The sequence below is a fragment of the Amphibalanus amphitrite genome, unplaced genomic scaffold (assembly GCF_019059575.1).
Source record: "Amphibalanus amphitrite isolate SeventyFive unplaced genomic scaffold, NRLGWU_Aamphi_draft 000540F_arrow, whole genome shotgun sequence".
NCBI lineage: Eukaryota > Metazoa > Arthropoda > Thecostraca > Balanomorpha > Balanidae > Amphibalanus > Amphibalanus amphitrite.
This window is the reverse complement of record NW_024882034.1, coordinates 249348-263803: the sequence shown is the minus strand read 5'-3', so window position 1 is coordinate 263803 and position 14456 is coordinate 249348. Positions and strand designations below refer to the sequence as shown.

Genomic DNA, 14456 nt, shown 5'->3' with positions numbered 1-14456 from the left:
TGCCGTCCAACAAGCATCAGTAGCGAGGCCGACGACGTTCAAAATTATACCCGGGGTCTTTTATTACGTGCGCTAGTTTAAGGCAAGCGCAGTTTTGAGGAAGAAACGGTGATTTCAAACGCAAAATATTACCAAAAATATGCAAAATGGCAAACAAATCGCACAAATATGAAACTGGTCTGAGTGGTCACAGTCATAATGCCATTGGCCATAAATATTCACACTTCACAATTATTAACACAAGGCATTATTAACTCACAATTCGATACCAACAGACCTAATCACTCACACCGTACCCAACCACACGGGGGCAGTATATCGTCACATCACTGTTCGCGGCACAGCTGGGCCAGCCGGTCGGGCAGCTCGCTCTCAGTCAGCAGCTGACTGCCGTCGGCAGTGATGAGCTCAGCGCGCGGCCGGCCCGGTCCGCTGCCGCCCTCAGCCGCCGCCCGTCCAAACACCAGCACCGCGCGGTGGCCCGAGCGGCGCGACTCGCGCACCCGCTGGCCGATCGTCAGGTGGTCTCGGTCGTCCCAGAGCAGGTCGTCACGCAGTTCTGGCAGCTGGGAGAGCTGGGAGAGCATTTGCAGCGCCCAGGTACGGGCCGCCTCCTCCCGGCTGCCCGCCTGCGGAGAAAGATCGTGGCAATAAGACACGTCAGAGTTGGGAGTTGCCCATGAACAAAGCAGATTTAAACGACGAAGCAGCGCAGGTGGAGGTCAGTCGGCCTCGGGAGCTTTCCCATTTGTCACATGCAGACCGTGGAGAGGGAGCTCATGTCATCAGCACGTGAGAATCTGGAGACATTACTGCTATCATAGGACGTAAAAAACGAAACCAATTAGATACGTGACCAGCCCGTCCCCGTCCCTTACTTTTGGTGTGATGACACAGAGTGTGAAGGGCGCCAGGGCGGCCGGCCAGCTGATGGGCTGTCCCGGCTGGGCGCGTGACTCCACTACGGCCGCCAGCAGTCGGGTGAGGCCGATCCCGTAACAGCCCATGTGTAGCGGTACCCGACCGTCGGAGTCGGTCACCGTGAACGCTCCCAGTGTCTCGGAGTAGAGCTGGCCAAGTACAAACGTGTGGCCCACCTGGGGTACATACATCCGGAACACGGTAAAAGAACGGGTCATCACTGATACATAACTTAGGGGCAGCACGAATGCAAAGCGAGCGTCAGAGCACAGAGACAGAACGGGTCGAACGTGTCGAACGGATACTCGGCTAGATGGGCAAACATATTAACAGACTCGACGGTCAGACTGAATGGTATTTTGCTCCAGGCTTTTGAGCCGCAGTCATCGAGGCTCGAGCGTCTAGCCCCGCTCCCTTCCCCGTGACATCCGGCAGACCTCACCTCGATACCTGTCCGCTCCTGCAGCGGGTGTCCGCACGCCTGACATGTATCCATCCCGGCCTCGCCCGGTGCCGTCTCCCGCTCCGGCCTCACAACCTCCAGGTTGACGGCGGCCGGACACTCATCCTGCCGGCAGTCGGGTCGCACCAGCAGCCGGTCCTCGCCGACGGGAGCCAGCACGTGGTACTCGTGCGACACACCGCCGCCCATTACACCCGAGTCGCCGCGCACTGCCGAGAGGGGCAGCGGTTATACGGGGCAGGGAGGTATAGCCTGTCGACATCACACAGCCCACAGGCACAGGCAGCACGTCATGGCTTTGGGCATAGTACTCTATGGATTCAGAACAGGACATGGTAAGAACACGGCACGGGATGCACACGGAAGGGCTAAGGAATTGCATGGCGAAGGCACAGATCGAATATATGTCATACGGACACATTAGAACCAACTCACACGATAGCATGAACCGTGTAAGTGTTCTAGAACGCAGATATTCTCGGCTCCAGCTATGACCGCTAAAATGAGCGTAAAAATAGCGAGCAAGAGCGGATCACCCGCGATTCAAGCCCGCGCTGTGGTGCGAGCTGTAGAGTATAGTGTGTCTCGCCCGTCCCTGGTCACAGACCTTGGCCTTGTCCAATTGCCCCCAGCGTGACTCACCTCTGACCACGGGCACGCCAAGTCGTTTGAAGAGACCCGAGTAGGCGCGCCCCACGGCCCGGTACGTGTCCATGGCGGCCGCCTCGGAGGAGTCGAACGTGTACAGGTCCTTCATCAGAAACTCCTTACACCTGGCCACGCGGCAGCAGGGTCGGACACGGTCAGTGGAGACGAAGGTATCGCGTATGCCGTCTCCAGCCTGGTTAGTCTCCCTAGACATCACCAGGCTGTTCCAACATACCCAATATATTCGGTAAACAGCTTATTCACATCAGATAGACTGAACCTTCATGGGCTACCGTGAACGTTATTTGCCGAATAATTCCCCATCTGGAGCCGCAGTGCGCCATGACTCACTGACCTCAGGAGGCCGAAGCGGGGCCGCATCTCGTCCCTGAACTTGGCTGTGATCTGGTAGAGGCGCAGGGGTAACTGACGGCCGGAGATGGGCGACACGGAACCAACCAGAGCCGTCACCGCCTCCTCGTGTGTCTGCAGAGGACGCATAGTCAGTCAGCGTGTAAGGGGACGACAAACAACAAGTTACTGGTGCAGGCTCAGAACTGACGCAGTGACGCCCACACCGGTTACATACTCAATAACCGATAAAGCAAGAAGACTCAAATTCCGAGCTGTTGAGGGCTGAGGCATATTAATTTGCCCATGCCCGTCGTTAGAGGCAACCTGTCATAAGATCTCATAACGCCGTTAGAACATGCCCCTCGTAAGCTTGCGAAAAATCGCATTCAAACCCAATGAGGCCCGATAATTGATTCAATTAAGTACTCAAGTTGCCCTCGTCTTGTCCTTGTTCAATTGAACGGTAGACACTCAGATGAATGATGGTTCTTTTGGTTGTAAGTGAACGGGTACAGTACCGGACTGAGAACGAACCCGTGGCCGGCACGGTCCTCCACCGTCATCAGTTCGCCGCCCATTTTATCCATTCTACCTGAAAACAAGCGAAGGGTGCGTCACAGGCTAGTGCAGCTATCGGAACTTACCATATACGTCACCTGAATATCGTACTCTTACCTACGTACTGATATGAGGATTACGACAAAATTTCAACCTTTCATTGTTATACTGCAGGATTATTTTAAGACTTTTTCGGAAAAAAATAACAAAGTATAAATTTGCTAGCATGGCAAGAACATTATACGGTAAACAGTGGTGTAGAATGCATACCGGTCTGCTTCCAGAGAGTATCTCGGACGAGCGTGGGCAATGTCAGCTGGCAGGCGTCCACCGAGGCCATTTGCTGGCGCACAACACGTGTCAGTTTGTCAAGAACACGCTGGCAGAGTGGCAGGATGTGAAATACGCCGCCCGATGACTGCCGGATGTAGCCAGCAGTGCTCAGCAGCTGCAAGAAGGGATAGTGAGTCAGATGTTTGTTTGTATGAAAATAAAAGCAATGCACATAAATGACACCCCAAATATACCTACATTGATATGTTAGAAGAGCTTTTGGGATTAAAAAATGTGAAATTAGAGGGGAAAATTTTCCAGACTAAGACCACGTACTTCAAAGCCCTTGGAGACACCATCACCATCTTTCACAGAAGGCTGTTTGGCTGCATGGATGGGCTGGAAAAAGCGACTCATCCTCTGACAAAACACATGTTCATGTAGCTCTCTCTTTGCAACAACAAAGGGTGTTGGCAGCCTTCTATGAATAGCTCGATGTGTGACAAAATACATGTTTATTTATATTGCAACTTCCAGGATTATTTGCAAGAAGCACATTTGTCTTGAACTGGAAAAGTTAATAGGTATCTGAAAAATAAAAAGAATATTATTTGTAAACCAATCACCATATGTAAGTTTTATCAGTTATATGTAGCATAAAAGAGCAAGAAAAAAGATAATGAGTTTAGCTTGATAAATTATGCAGCAAGGTTTGGTTGCAGGTTTCAACTCATGTTGATATTGGTTACCTACCAGAGTCCAGACAAGTGCATGGATCTGTGTGATGGATCTAATCTATGATCCCAGATTATATCAAGGCAAATGACAAGCTAGGATCTATGATCACATTGGATAATGGATACCACATAAATATATCCTGGATCTAAAATTTCACCTGAGCTGATGACAAACCATGAACAGGGATCTATGATCCAAGTGGATCCAACCAAATGTAAACTGTACAACCATGTTTCCTGTGACTTGTGAGTTCAAGTCCATAAGTGCAGAAAACTATGCATTGTGATGGATAATCACATGATATCCATGAAACAGAACCATTGCAAATTTGATTCTCAAATACAGATACCTCTGTTGCAAAAGTGGGCAAGGTCGACCCATGATCTCACTGAATCTCTAGGCATAAAATAACTGAATATATGATCCTGATGGAAAAATTAAGTGCAAAAAAAGATTCTAGAACAAAAAATAGAATAGAACAAAAATTAAGTGCATAATTCAGTCCCACGCACAAGGGGGAAAAGCTCAAAAAATTGAGCGCTCAAAAAATTGAGCGGGCCCCATTATGAAGGAATAGGCGAAACGATGGTATTTTACAATGCCGTTAGCGTCACACTACGGCAAATATCGTATCCAAATAAGGTATCAATGGCAAGAGAGAGCAACAAGGTTTCTTCTCTAACACTCGCCGTGATAATTCATATCGGTGTTTTTGGAAAGAAAATGCCCTAAAGACGCTCAACTTTTTGAGCGCCACTTGTCGTTCGGGACCGCGATACTCAATAAATTGAGCGCCACGACAGACGACAGTCAGCTGGCGCTCAAAAAATTGAGTGCCGGCCAGCATCTATACTCAATTTTTTGAGCGTTCTCCGTGACAGGTGAAGCCGGTACTGGCTGCCATTTTTGATGTTATGTTCGTTGAAATACGTTAAACTGAGTTGAAACAGAAATGCAGTAAGTTGAATGCTACGTGGTACCTAAACTTTTCACAAACCCATGGCATCATGTCACATTTTCCGCTAGTAGTTTTATCGGTCGCCTTTCGGATTCGGCACACCTCAAATAATTATACCGGGCTTGAATAATCCGTATGAATACTGTATTGATATTCTCTGACTGTACTGGGAGAAGGGAATACGTGAATACAGAAAGATATCCACCCACGCTTGAATATTGGAGAATTATAGCAGGAAAAACTGTATTGCCACGGTTACAACTTACAAGGCTATTGGCCGCAAACAAACAAAAATACTATACAATGTGGGTTAGATTCACAAACATCATCAAGTGTGGAACACAGAGACGAGCAAAACAACATCACATTATCGCATGCCAGCCCGACCACATTGGAACCGGGTGACCTGCGACCGGAACCTGCGTCTTGCCAGCATACATCACAAAAGCAGGAGGCAGTGTCGTACTGCTTTGATATAAACGACCTAAGCTCGGACTAAGCTAATCATTAGGTATCAAATCCTTAACATGTAAAGGACGAATGGAAACATCGAGTCTCAGACCAGCAGTAGCAACCATCACAGTAGCAACATCTCAAAGAACACGCGGCATTTTCAGACAGCCGTTTTGTTATCGGGCTACAGGCGGCGACGGCGTGGTTGCAGACCAGCTGCGGCGAGGTAGCGGCGTGCGGGCAAAAGGCGCGGGCACACCTCCATGTGGCCGTGCGGACAGTGCGCGGTCGGCGTCGCATAGTGGGCGGCATCGGGCTGTCCCGGGGCCGTCGAAGCCGCACAGGTTGTCGGCGCATGTGGGCGCGCGCGGTCACCACGGCCAGCTGCTCACCGCCAGCACAGACTGCGCAGCGTCGCCGCTCCGCCGGCCAGAACACGCAGACAACCCTTCTTGCAGTCACACAACACGTCGCCAAACTCATTCACCTGCTCCACCATGTTGTTGATGTCACCTAGTCGTTCAAGTTGTGGCTCGTGCCGTCGAGCATGACCTGCCCGATCGGACACGGGTCAGCGGCTTCTGCTCCAGCGAAGTCTTCATCTTGGTGACGTCTTGCTGATCTCCACAAAGGCTGAGCAGATGATCTTACCCACAGGGACGGCCGACGTCCTCGCCAGCGACCGCTTGGTTGTGCAGACCTGCCAGAAAAAGAAAAGCTGTTTGGTGATCTCAAACGATTTTTTTCTTTATGCAGTGGAACAAAATGAAAAATATGTCATACAACAGGAACTAAAAAAAGATGCAGCCTAGGTCGTCTAAGAAATGGGTGCAACATTGATAAAATTCTTCATTGAATGAATTCTGCAAATACTTTTGATAAAATGTGTGGTGATTATAAGGAGACCACTTTACTATAAAATTCCTCAGGATTCCCTATCTGGACCTGTCAAAAAATCCTGACTGCACACCAACAATGAGCATTAACTCCGAAACCTCTACCAGGTACCTAGGGATAATTAAATTCTGATTCAGAAAATATTTCACATCATACAAATAAAAAACCTGTACTATATTGAAACTGAAAATGTGATGCCGATCCAGTGACCTAAGGGTCCCAAAGTATAATAATGAATTAATCTATTATAAATTTGGTGGTGACTGCCGACTGGCGTCTGGTGGCCTAGACCTTCAGGCTTAAAAGTGGCCTTCCTTTTCCGTTGACTTCGATCCTCCAGATGGAAATGATATAAAGGATCATTTTTATCTTATTTAATATGAGCCAGTCAGCAAAGTGGCTATCCTGTTTCAGCATTCACACACACAATAGTTGACTGTCAGTCTGTCATGCTGTCAGTGTTGTGAAGTAACGAAGGAGTTGAGTTTTGTTGATTATAAATTGTGATGTTATGTAAAGGACTGGAAAATGAATGTGAAAACTATGGAAACATATTGGCAGAGTATTGTCACTTACTATCAGGACATATGGATAGAGAATACACTCAAATAAATAAGAAATGCCAAATATCAAGGTATTCTATCACTGATAGCAGTGGACTATCATATGTTTTAATGTCAATTATATGAAAGTTAAGACTGAAACTACCTTTTACCTCATCATACCTAATGAAAAATTGTGTGAAGAAAACATTCACAGCCTCTTTGAAGCACTTAGACCACTATAAAACAAAAATTTTCACGTAAATATGTTGTGTCTCCTTCCTTCAAAACATCATATCGGATGGCGCCACTTTCGTCGACAGTTACTTATCTGCACGCAAATCGAGGAAAACGTGAATTGATTGACGTTTACGTGTTTCCAAATTTAAAATCACAGCATATTCAAACTTTTCAAGGTACCTTTTAACATCTAAGTATAACTAAAACGATAAAAACTTACCTTCAACACAAGGACGACGACAACCACGCGACCGGAGACGTCGCGACGAAATAAACAAACGGCGCCGCCAAATGAAAAATATTCTCCGATATGGGTAATGTGAAACTGAGTCGCAATCATTTTGGGTAGTATGAAAAATGCTCTTTCCAACAGAACCCTAGTAAAAAACGTGAATGGACAAAAAATAACTTTTATTTCGACATAAATATTGGCCTGTTTTTAGGTCATCCTGGTATGCCGTAAGATTTCGACCTATAAATTGGTGTTCCCCCAATCATTGAAGCTTGAGCAGTGAAAAATATGAAAGCCTAATCTGTTTTGCATCATTAGTGATTCTCCTAGGGTGTTGCCATTTCTCCCTAGGTGTTGCGAGTTGCTTTTGCAAAACGTGTTCCTGAAACGGCTCAATTTTTTGAGCCCTCAGCATTACGCCTATGGGAGCCTCTGACGTCACACGCTCAATATTTTGAGCGCTCAATAATTTGAGCTTTTCCCCCTTGTGCGTGGGACTGAATTGTAATTTTGCCTGGACAGAAACATTCAAAGTAAATAAAATTGGAGTGAACTAAATTACGTTTATCAAACTTTCATAATTTATGCAAATATTTGACCTGGAATAGCCCAAAAAGCTTGCACTCCAGCTTGCTATGGCTAGCGCCACCTCACAGCTCTGCAGGGAAATGTTTGAGATTATAGATGTCGCACCAGCGTAGAACACCTCTCGCTGAAGTAGGCGTCTAATCGGTCTATATAAATCTATCTATTCCTACCTATAACTCAGTATATAGGTAGGTACTATGTAGTGGAGAGATATCTTATTTTTAGAAACGTTGGGAGAGGCGAGATTCTGTGGCTGATTGAACTGAGCTTGGAACTGAGCAGCGCCAGCGCAGCTAGAAGAACCTACCTAATAACGCTGGAAGTCGGCATTATCACTCGTCACTCGGCTCATCGCTGACATTCTGAAACCGGAACCGAGTTTTATCCTTCGCGTTCGCCCTGGTGGTGGGGGCATTTTTCAGCCGCACTCTTCAGTTTTTTTTTTTGCGTGTAGAGAGAAAATCACAGCGCACAGCGCTGCGAAGCCTGGTATTGCACCTGTAGCTTGTCATAAATTATATTTGAATAGAGCGTAAAAGTTGGATCCCAAGGTCACCAAAAATTAGGTAACCCTCGCCGGCAGTCGATGCACCCCCCCCCCCCCTCCCTAAGATTTTAGGCGAATAGCTCACGTAAAAAGCGGGCAATCGCGACGAAAGTTCCAGTGCCCTCTCATTGATAAATTTTACACCTACCCTGAAAATTTTATGACCCTGACCCAAATGACCTTTGACCTGTGACGTACTTTCCGAGACCATGTTTGGCCGGAATCGCGATTCGGCGTGCCTATGTCAGCACTCAGCTCGCATTAGCCGCGCGTTTGCAAGCTTTCCGTGGTTTCAAACGTTCAAACATACCTATGATTTGATGCTGCTCCCATGCATAAGGGTGGATGTCAAGGTCACCTGAAGGTCAGGCCAGGTCGTTGACCTTTGGTGACCTCGGTTTACTTTTTCAAGTTTTGTATTTTTATGCTAGTTTTTGGAGCTAAGTTCGAATTTAGCAGCCATTTGAATTTTGAACATCTTAGTTTTGGTTAGTTTTGGTGCCTTCGTAACATGTAACGAAGCTGTCAGAGGCGGTTGACACGTAGGTGGGTACTACAAATACCCGTTACGACCTCTACCGGCTGACCTGACCTGACCTGACCCGACCTGATCCAAATGCTTTAAAACGTCATCTGTGATCAAAACTTAGGTACACGATATTCGTGATCAGTCGCCCAAAAAAACGTCATAGCAACCACACTTTACGACGTTCTAACAGGTCCCGATTTTTCCGACTTTTGGGTCATTGACCTGGCCTGGAAGGTCAACCGATCACCTAGGGGCTAGGACCTTAAAATTGGGTATCATCGGCTTCCTCTCGTGACGGGCAGCACGCTCGTCTTTTTTCCGCGAAGCTCGCTCGATCAGGGGCCAAACGCGAGGGGAGGGGTCGAGGGGGGTCGTAGCCCCCCCCCCCCACTCCCTTGTGCCGTCGAAGGACGCAAAATGACATGTGCCGGCGAGGGTTAAGTGGCTAGATCAAATTGAGTACCTAGCCAATAGCCATGTCTGAAAATTGTAATCCTTTCATTCCTACATCTTAGCCGTTTTCACGACGGGCTATCAGGCGAGTGCACCTAATTTGACCAAATCTGCACCTAATCTCTTTTACAACAAATATCTTTATTTTATTAATTTGTTTCAGTGTTTCAATCGATGATACTCTCTGATAATACAGGGTGACACAAAAAAAAACGGTCATCACCAAATTTCGAATAACTTCGGAAGTTTTATTCAGATCATCACCAAACTTCGGCCACTCAAGGTCACACCTATGTAGCATACATCCACCAAGTTTCAAGTCTTCACTACGAATACTTTTAGTACAGTATGTGTTTTACTGACGCTCCACAATGTGCTCAGGTGAGCGCCACGGCGCTGCAGGGCGTAGGCACACTTGCATCCGGCGGGCAAAGTTGTCGATAACCCGATGGCTGCAGGGCCTCCTCTAACATACCCACTGGGTGGGCAAATGCCTACCCAGTCACCACAATTGCCCACCCAGTGGCGTCGATTTGCCCACCCAGAAGCAAATGCAAAAATAAAGGTCCGGTCAGACGTCCGGTAGGAACTACCACTTCGGTTTCCCGGGGAAAAAAACTTGCTAGCAGCCAGTGCCCCAGCCCCCAATCACTGCAGTGCAAGTTATTTTTTACAAAGGATGCATCTGAGTGCAGGGGCGGTAGCAGACTTGGCGTTTGGGGGTGGGGGCAACTTGGCAACTTTGCCAACCCTCGGAGGGGGGGGGCGGTGCTAGCTTACAGGGGCCCATGGCCATAGCGGCCTCAAAGGCCCGTATGGAACCCCAGAGGCCGATGTGGGCTCTCAGAGGCCAGTGCGTGACGCCTAAAGGTGTAAGCCATGGGTCCCCAGCCAGACAACAAAATAGGGCCATCAGAGACCTTATAGGCTGATTGGGGACTAAATAGGGCCTCAATTTGGAGCCATCAGAGGCAAATGTGGGCCTCAGATATCAGTGTGAGGCCCTTACATATAAGACTGACATTGGTCCTCAGAGACCGGCATCGATCCTTCAGAAGCCAGTACCTCAGAGGCACAAAAGGGTCAGTCTAGGATCTCAGAGGCAGAAAATGGGCCATCAGCAACCGGTGTGGGACCTTTAGAGGTCGGTTTGTGCCCTCAGAGGCCAGTTTAAGGCCCTCAGAGACCAGTACAGGGCCTGAAAATGGCAGTTTGAGGCCATCAGAGGCCGACTTAGGCTCTCAAAGGCTAATGCGGGTCCTTGAGGCAAGAATGGGACCCTCAGGGGTCAGTGTGGCACCCTAAAAGACAGGCTTGGGCTGGTGTTGGACCCCAGAGTCCAGAAAAGGCCAAGTTGAGCCCTCAGAGCCGATGCAGGTCCTTAACCCGGCAGTTGCTGGGGTATTTCGCCACCCACCGTTTGCTGGGGGGGGGGGGGGCGTTAAACGCCCTCAGCCGATAACTCGAGAACCAATAGGCGCAGCGAAACGAACGAGGCGGAAAACGAAAGAACGCGACGAGACGCTTCAGATGAGTAGGGGAGAGCGGGGAGAGTTGTATCATGTCCAAGTTGTATCAGGGCGAATTGTGCCAAACTTATCCAATAGACGGCGCTCGTGACACGACCAGCCGACGAGGTTTTCCGGGCGCCATCTTTCCCTGTTCTGTCGTGTGGCTGGGTGGACGCGTCTCGAGGTGAGAGCCGATTTTATGTTTTTTTAATGTCATTCTAAAAAAATGAATTGCAACAAAATGTGTGTTTTGGGCATTTAGATGTGCACGAATTTGAAAGATCTCCGTAGCGGTGGTGAGGGTAGGTTCTAAGGCTGCGTGAGTGAAAATGGATTTCTCCAGCTGTCCGCTGTTTTTGAGCACAAGGATGTTTTTACAAGATGGCGGCGAGGTACATGTTGTATCAAAGCCGGGTGGGGTATGTTGTAACATGTATGTATGTATGGGTATGTTGCTTTTGATCGCAAAAGCTAAGCCCTGGCTCGCGTTTGTAGGTAGCTAGTCAATACTCGTTCCATTTCGGCACAATGTGTTGGCTTCTTTGCTCTTAACGGGCCACTTTTGCGTCTAGTCTGTTGATGTTTCGTTCGTTTCGATGTTTCGTTCGGATGGCATTGACCTAAGTTTGACCTAATAAAAGTGATGCCTTTGAGCATATACATTGTATTAACCCCATTTAATGTTGTTGTTATGTTCAAAACCAGTAGCAAGCACACTCCCTGAAACGTGAAATACCTACTAAAAAAATAGTGATACAAATTACCCCACCATGTGATACAACTCACCCAAGCCATGGGGCAAGTTGTATCAAAAACATTGTTCTATTCGGCAGACCGTAGAAGAAAAACTGGTAGAGGTAGCGGAAAAGTTACTTTGCACAAAAAAGCAGAAGAATCAAGGAAGGAGATAGTATGGAAATAATGAGTTTATCACGGATAGTTACGAGGTTATGGGTCTCTGAGTAAAAACTGATACAACCCACCCCACTCTCCCCTACTTTAAAGTTGAATTTTGAGGTCACAGGTCGGGTCAAGGTCACGTCAAACATCTGAAATCGGACTTTCAGTAGCATGGACTTCAGGACTTCACAATGGGCGCCTCCCGTCATAAACTCTGTCAAAACTGTGCACAATCCATCATATAAGGCCTACAAGAGTGTCAGCTCCATGTAGGGGTCAGTCAAGCATAGGTCAGGGTCAAGGTCAGGTCAACCGGGTAGACACATATCCCCGAAAATCAAAACTGATATTCGCAGCCTGTGACACATGTTTTATGAGTAATTTGGGGCGTAGAACACGATGGTGACATTCATTTTATCTTCATATGTGTACGTGTTTGGGTCAACAATGCATGCATCATGGTCGTGAAGTAGTCATGAGAAATTGCCAAGATTCAGTTCAAGATTTTGGAAAATGCGGAACGATAATCAATAATCGAAGATAGCCATTTGATTGTTCATGGTATTGGCAGTCTAATGGCGTTTACGGCATGTCTGTATGTCTATTCTGTGATTTTATATGATTTTTTGAACATATAACATGTTTGGTCGAAAACCAAGAAATCATGACGTCACTGATACCTCGATATCTAAAAAATTTTTGGCCGATTTTTTTGAAATTTTGTCACAATAAACGTCAAACAATTCCATAGAGGCACCCAAAATTTGGCGTGCCTGCGGCGCGCCATTTTTTTTTTTTTTTTTTTGCTATGGCCCAGCGAAAAAAGTGGGGGCGTTTAACGCCCCCCCCCCAGCAACTCGGGGGGGGGGGTAACCCTCGCCCGTATAGGGGGGAGTCGAACGGACCCCCTCGATTTTTTTGCGAATAACTCGCGACCTGTGACCTCTTTTCCGTGACCATGTTTGGCCGAAATCGCGATTCGGCGTATGTCGGCTCGCATTAGCCGCGCGTTTGCAAGCTTTTCGTGATTTCAAACGTTCAAACATGTGATTTGATGTTGCTCCCATACATAAGGGTGGGTGTCAAGGTCACCTGAAGGTTAGGTCACGTCATTGACCTTTGGTGACCTCGGGTGACCTCGGTTCACTTTTTCGAGTTTTGTTCATGTTCTAGGCTAGTTTTTTAGCTGAATTCGAATTTAGCAACCATTTGAACATTTACGAAGTAGTTTTGGTGCCTTCGAAACATGTTACGAAGCTGTCAGAGGCGGTTGACACGTAATACGAATACCCGTCACAACCCCTACCGGTTGACCTGACCTGACCTGACCCGACCTGGTCTAAATGCTTAAAACATCATCTCTGATCAAAACTAACACGATATTCGTGATCAGCACCCCGGAAAACCACATAGCAGCCACACTTTACGACTTTCTAACAGGTCCCGATTTTCCCGGTTTTCGGGTCATTGACCTGACCTGGAAGGTCACCCGATGACCTAGGACCTTAAAATTGGGTATCATCGGCTTCCTCTCGTAACGGGCAACACGCTCGTTTTTTCCGTGAAGCTCTAGCTTGATCAGGGGCCAAACGCGAGGGGGGGGGGGGTCGTGCCGCCGAAGGACGCAATGGCCTGTGCCGGCGAGGGTTAAAATTGGGTATCATCGGCTTCCTCTCGTCACGGGCAGCACGCTTGTTTTTTTTTCCGCGAAGCTCTAGCTCGATCAGGGGCGAAACGGCAAGGGAGGTCCAACGCCCCCCCCCCCTATACGAGTACCTACGTTCGCGGCTGGAAAAACACCAATACAGGGGATGGTTAAAGGCCGGCATCGGGTCTTCAGAATCCAGTGCGGGGCCCTCAGAGGCTAATATGGGCCTTTACAGGCCAGCATGGGGCCTCAGAGGTCAGTGTGGGACCCTCAAAGACCGGCATGGGCCAGCAGGGTAGCGCGCTACAAGGCCAAGGATGTATTACAAGTAGATTAAGGTCAATAAAAGCCATATTTAGATCAAGAGGACGCGCCAAGAGTAAGCTGACCATGCGTCCTAAAAAGAGGCAGCGAGCATCACCTACCTATTCGATTTCTGGTTCAAGGAGCAATCATAGTAAGTTTAACTCTGCACTTTTGCAGTCTTCTTAAAATGTTAAATGTATGTAGACTAGAGATGTCAATCGGATACCAACTTTTTGGTATACCGATACCAAACTGATACCAACTTGGTATTTGGTATTTTGATCCTAATGTTGTTCGGTATTTTGTTGGTATTACGAATCCGGCTAATGTATAAGAGGATACGAATTCGGTAAAAAGTTGGTATTTCCCTCATGTTCCCAAGTTGGTTTGGTTTCGGTATTTTTCATGGTTTTGGTTGGCATTTGGTTTGGTATCGGTATCCTGATTTTCCGTTATTGATATCACTAATGTAAACAATAGGCATACCTATAAGGTGAAATACACACGAAATACCATATCACACACGACAAACGTTAAACTATAAATGGCACAGTTGGTTGACTGTGAAAGTGACATAGGCCTTAACCCCCCCCCCCCCCCCCCAGTCGCCCGTGAAAATGGTTGCACCCCAAAACAAGTGACTGGATCTGCCCTTGGGCAGGGGAGCGGCGAAAAATTTTGCCCACCCAGTGAAAAA

At 47.7% G+C, this 14456-nt stretch overlaps 1 protein-coding gene across 2 annotated transcripts; it reads right to left on the bottom strand.

Moving 5' to 3' along the window:
• Nucleotides 1-40: 40 nt before the first annotated feature.
• LOC122393534 (probable proline--tRNA ligase, mitochondrial) lies at nt 41-3827 on the bottom strand. 2 transcript variants are annotated; one of them, XM_043389693.1, is made up of 8 exons: nt 3554-3827; nt 3215-3392; nt 2905-2978; nt 2388-2518; nt 2027-2157; nt 1364-1593; nt 879-1097; nt 41-629 (listed from the first exon to the last, which is right to left on the bottom strand). In XM_043389693.1, the coding sequence occupies exons 1-8, from the start codon at nt 3728-3730 to the stop codon at nt 327-329; spliced, it is 1443 nt and encodes a 480-aa protein (XP_043245628.1). In that variant the 5' UTR covers nt 3731-3827; the 3' UTR covers nt 41-326. The 2 variants fall into 2 exon arrangements, with proteins under 2 accessions (XP_043245628.1, XP_043245629.1); XM_043389694.1 differs by having other exon boundaries at nt 2921-2978; nt 3554-3826.
• Nucleotides 3828-14456: the final 10629 nt, after the last annotated feature.

What these genes read in the sequence shown, in the direction of transcription:
- LOC122393534 (XM_043389693.1), bottom strand. Translation starts at nt 3,730, where the DNA reads ATGTATTTTGTCACACATCGAGCTATTCATAGAAGGCTGCCAACACCC. An exon ending in CCCCGCTTCGGCCTCCTGAG is followed by an intron (nt 2,158 to 2,387) that starts GTCAGTGAGTCA and finishes CCGCGTGGCCAG; the next exon opens with GTGTAAGGAGTTTCTGATGA. An exon ending in TCTGTGTCATCACACCAAAA is followed by an intron (nt 630 to 878) that starts GTAAGGGACGGG and finishes CTTTCTCCGCAG; the next exon opens with GCGGGCAGCCGGGAGGAGGC.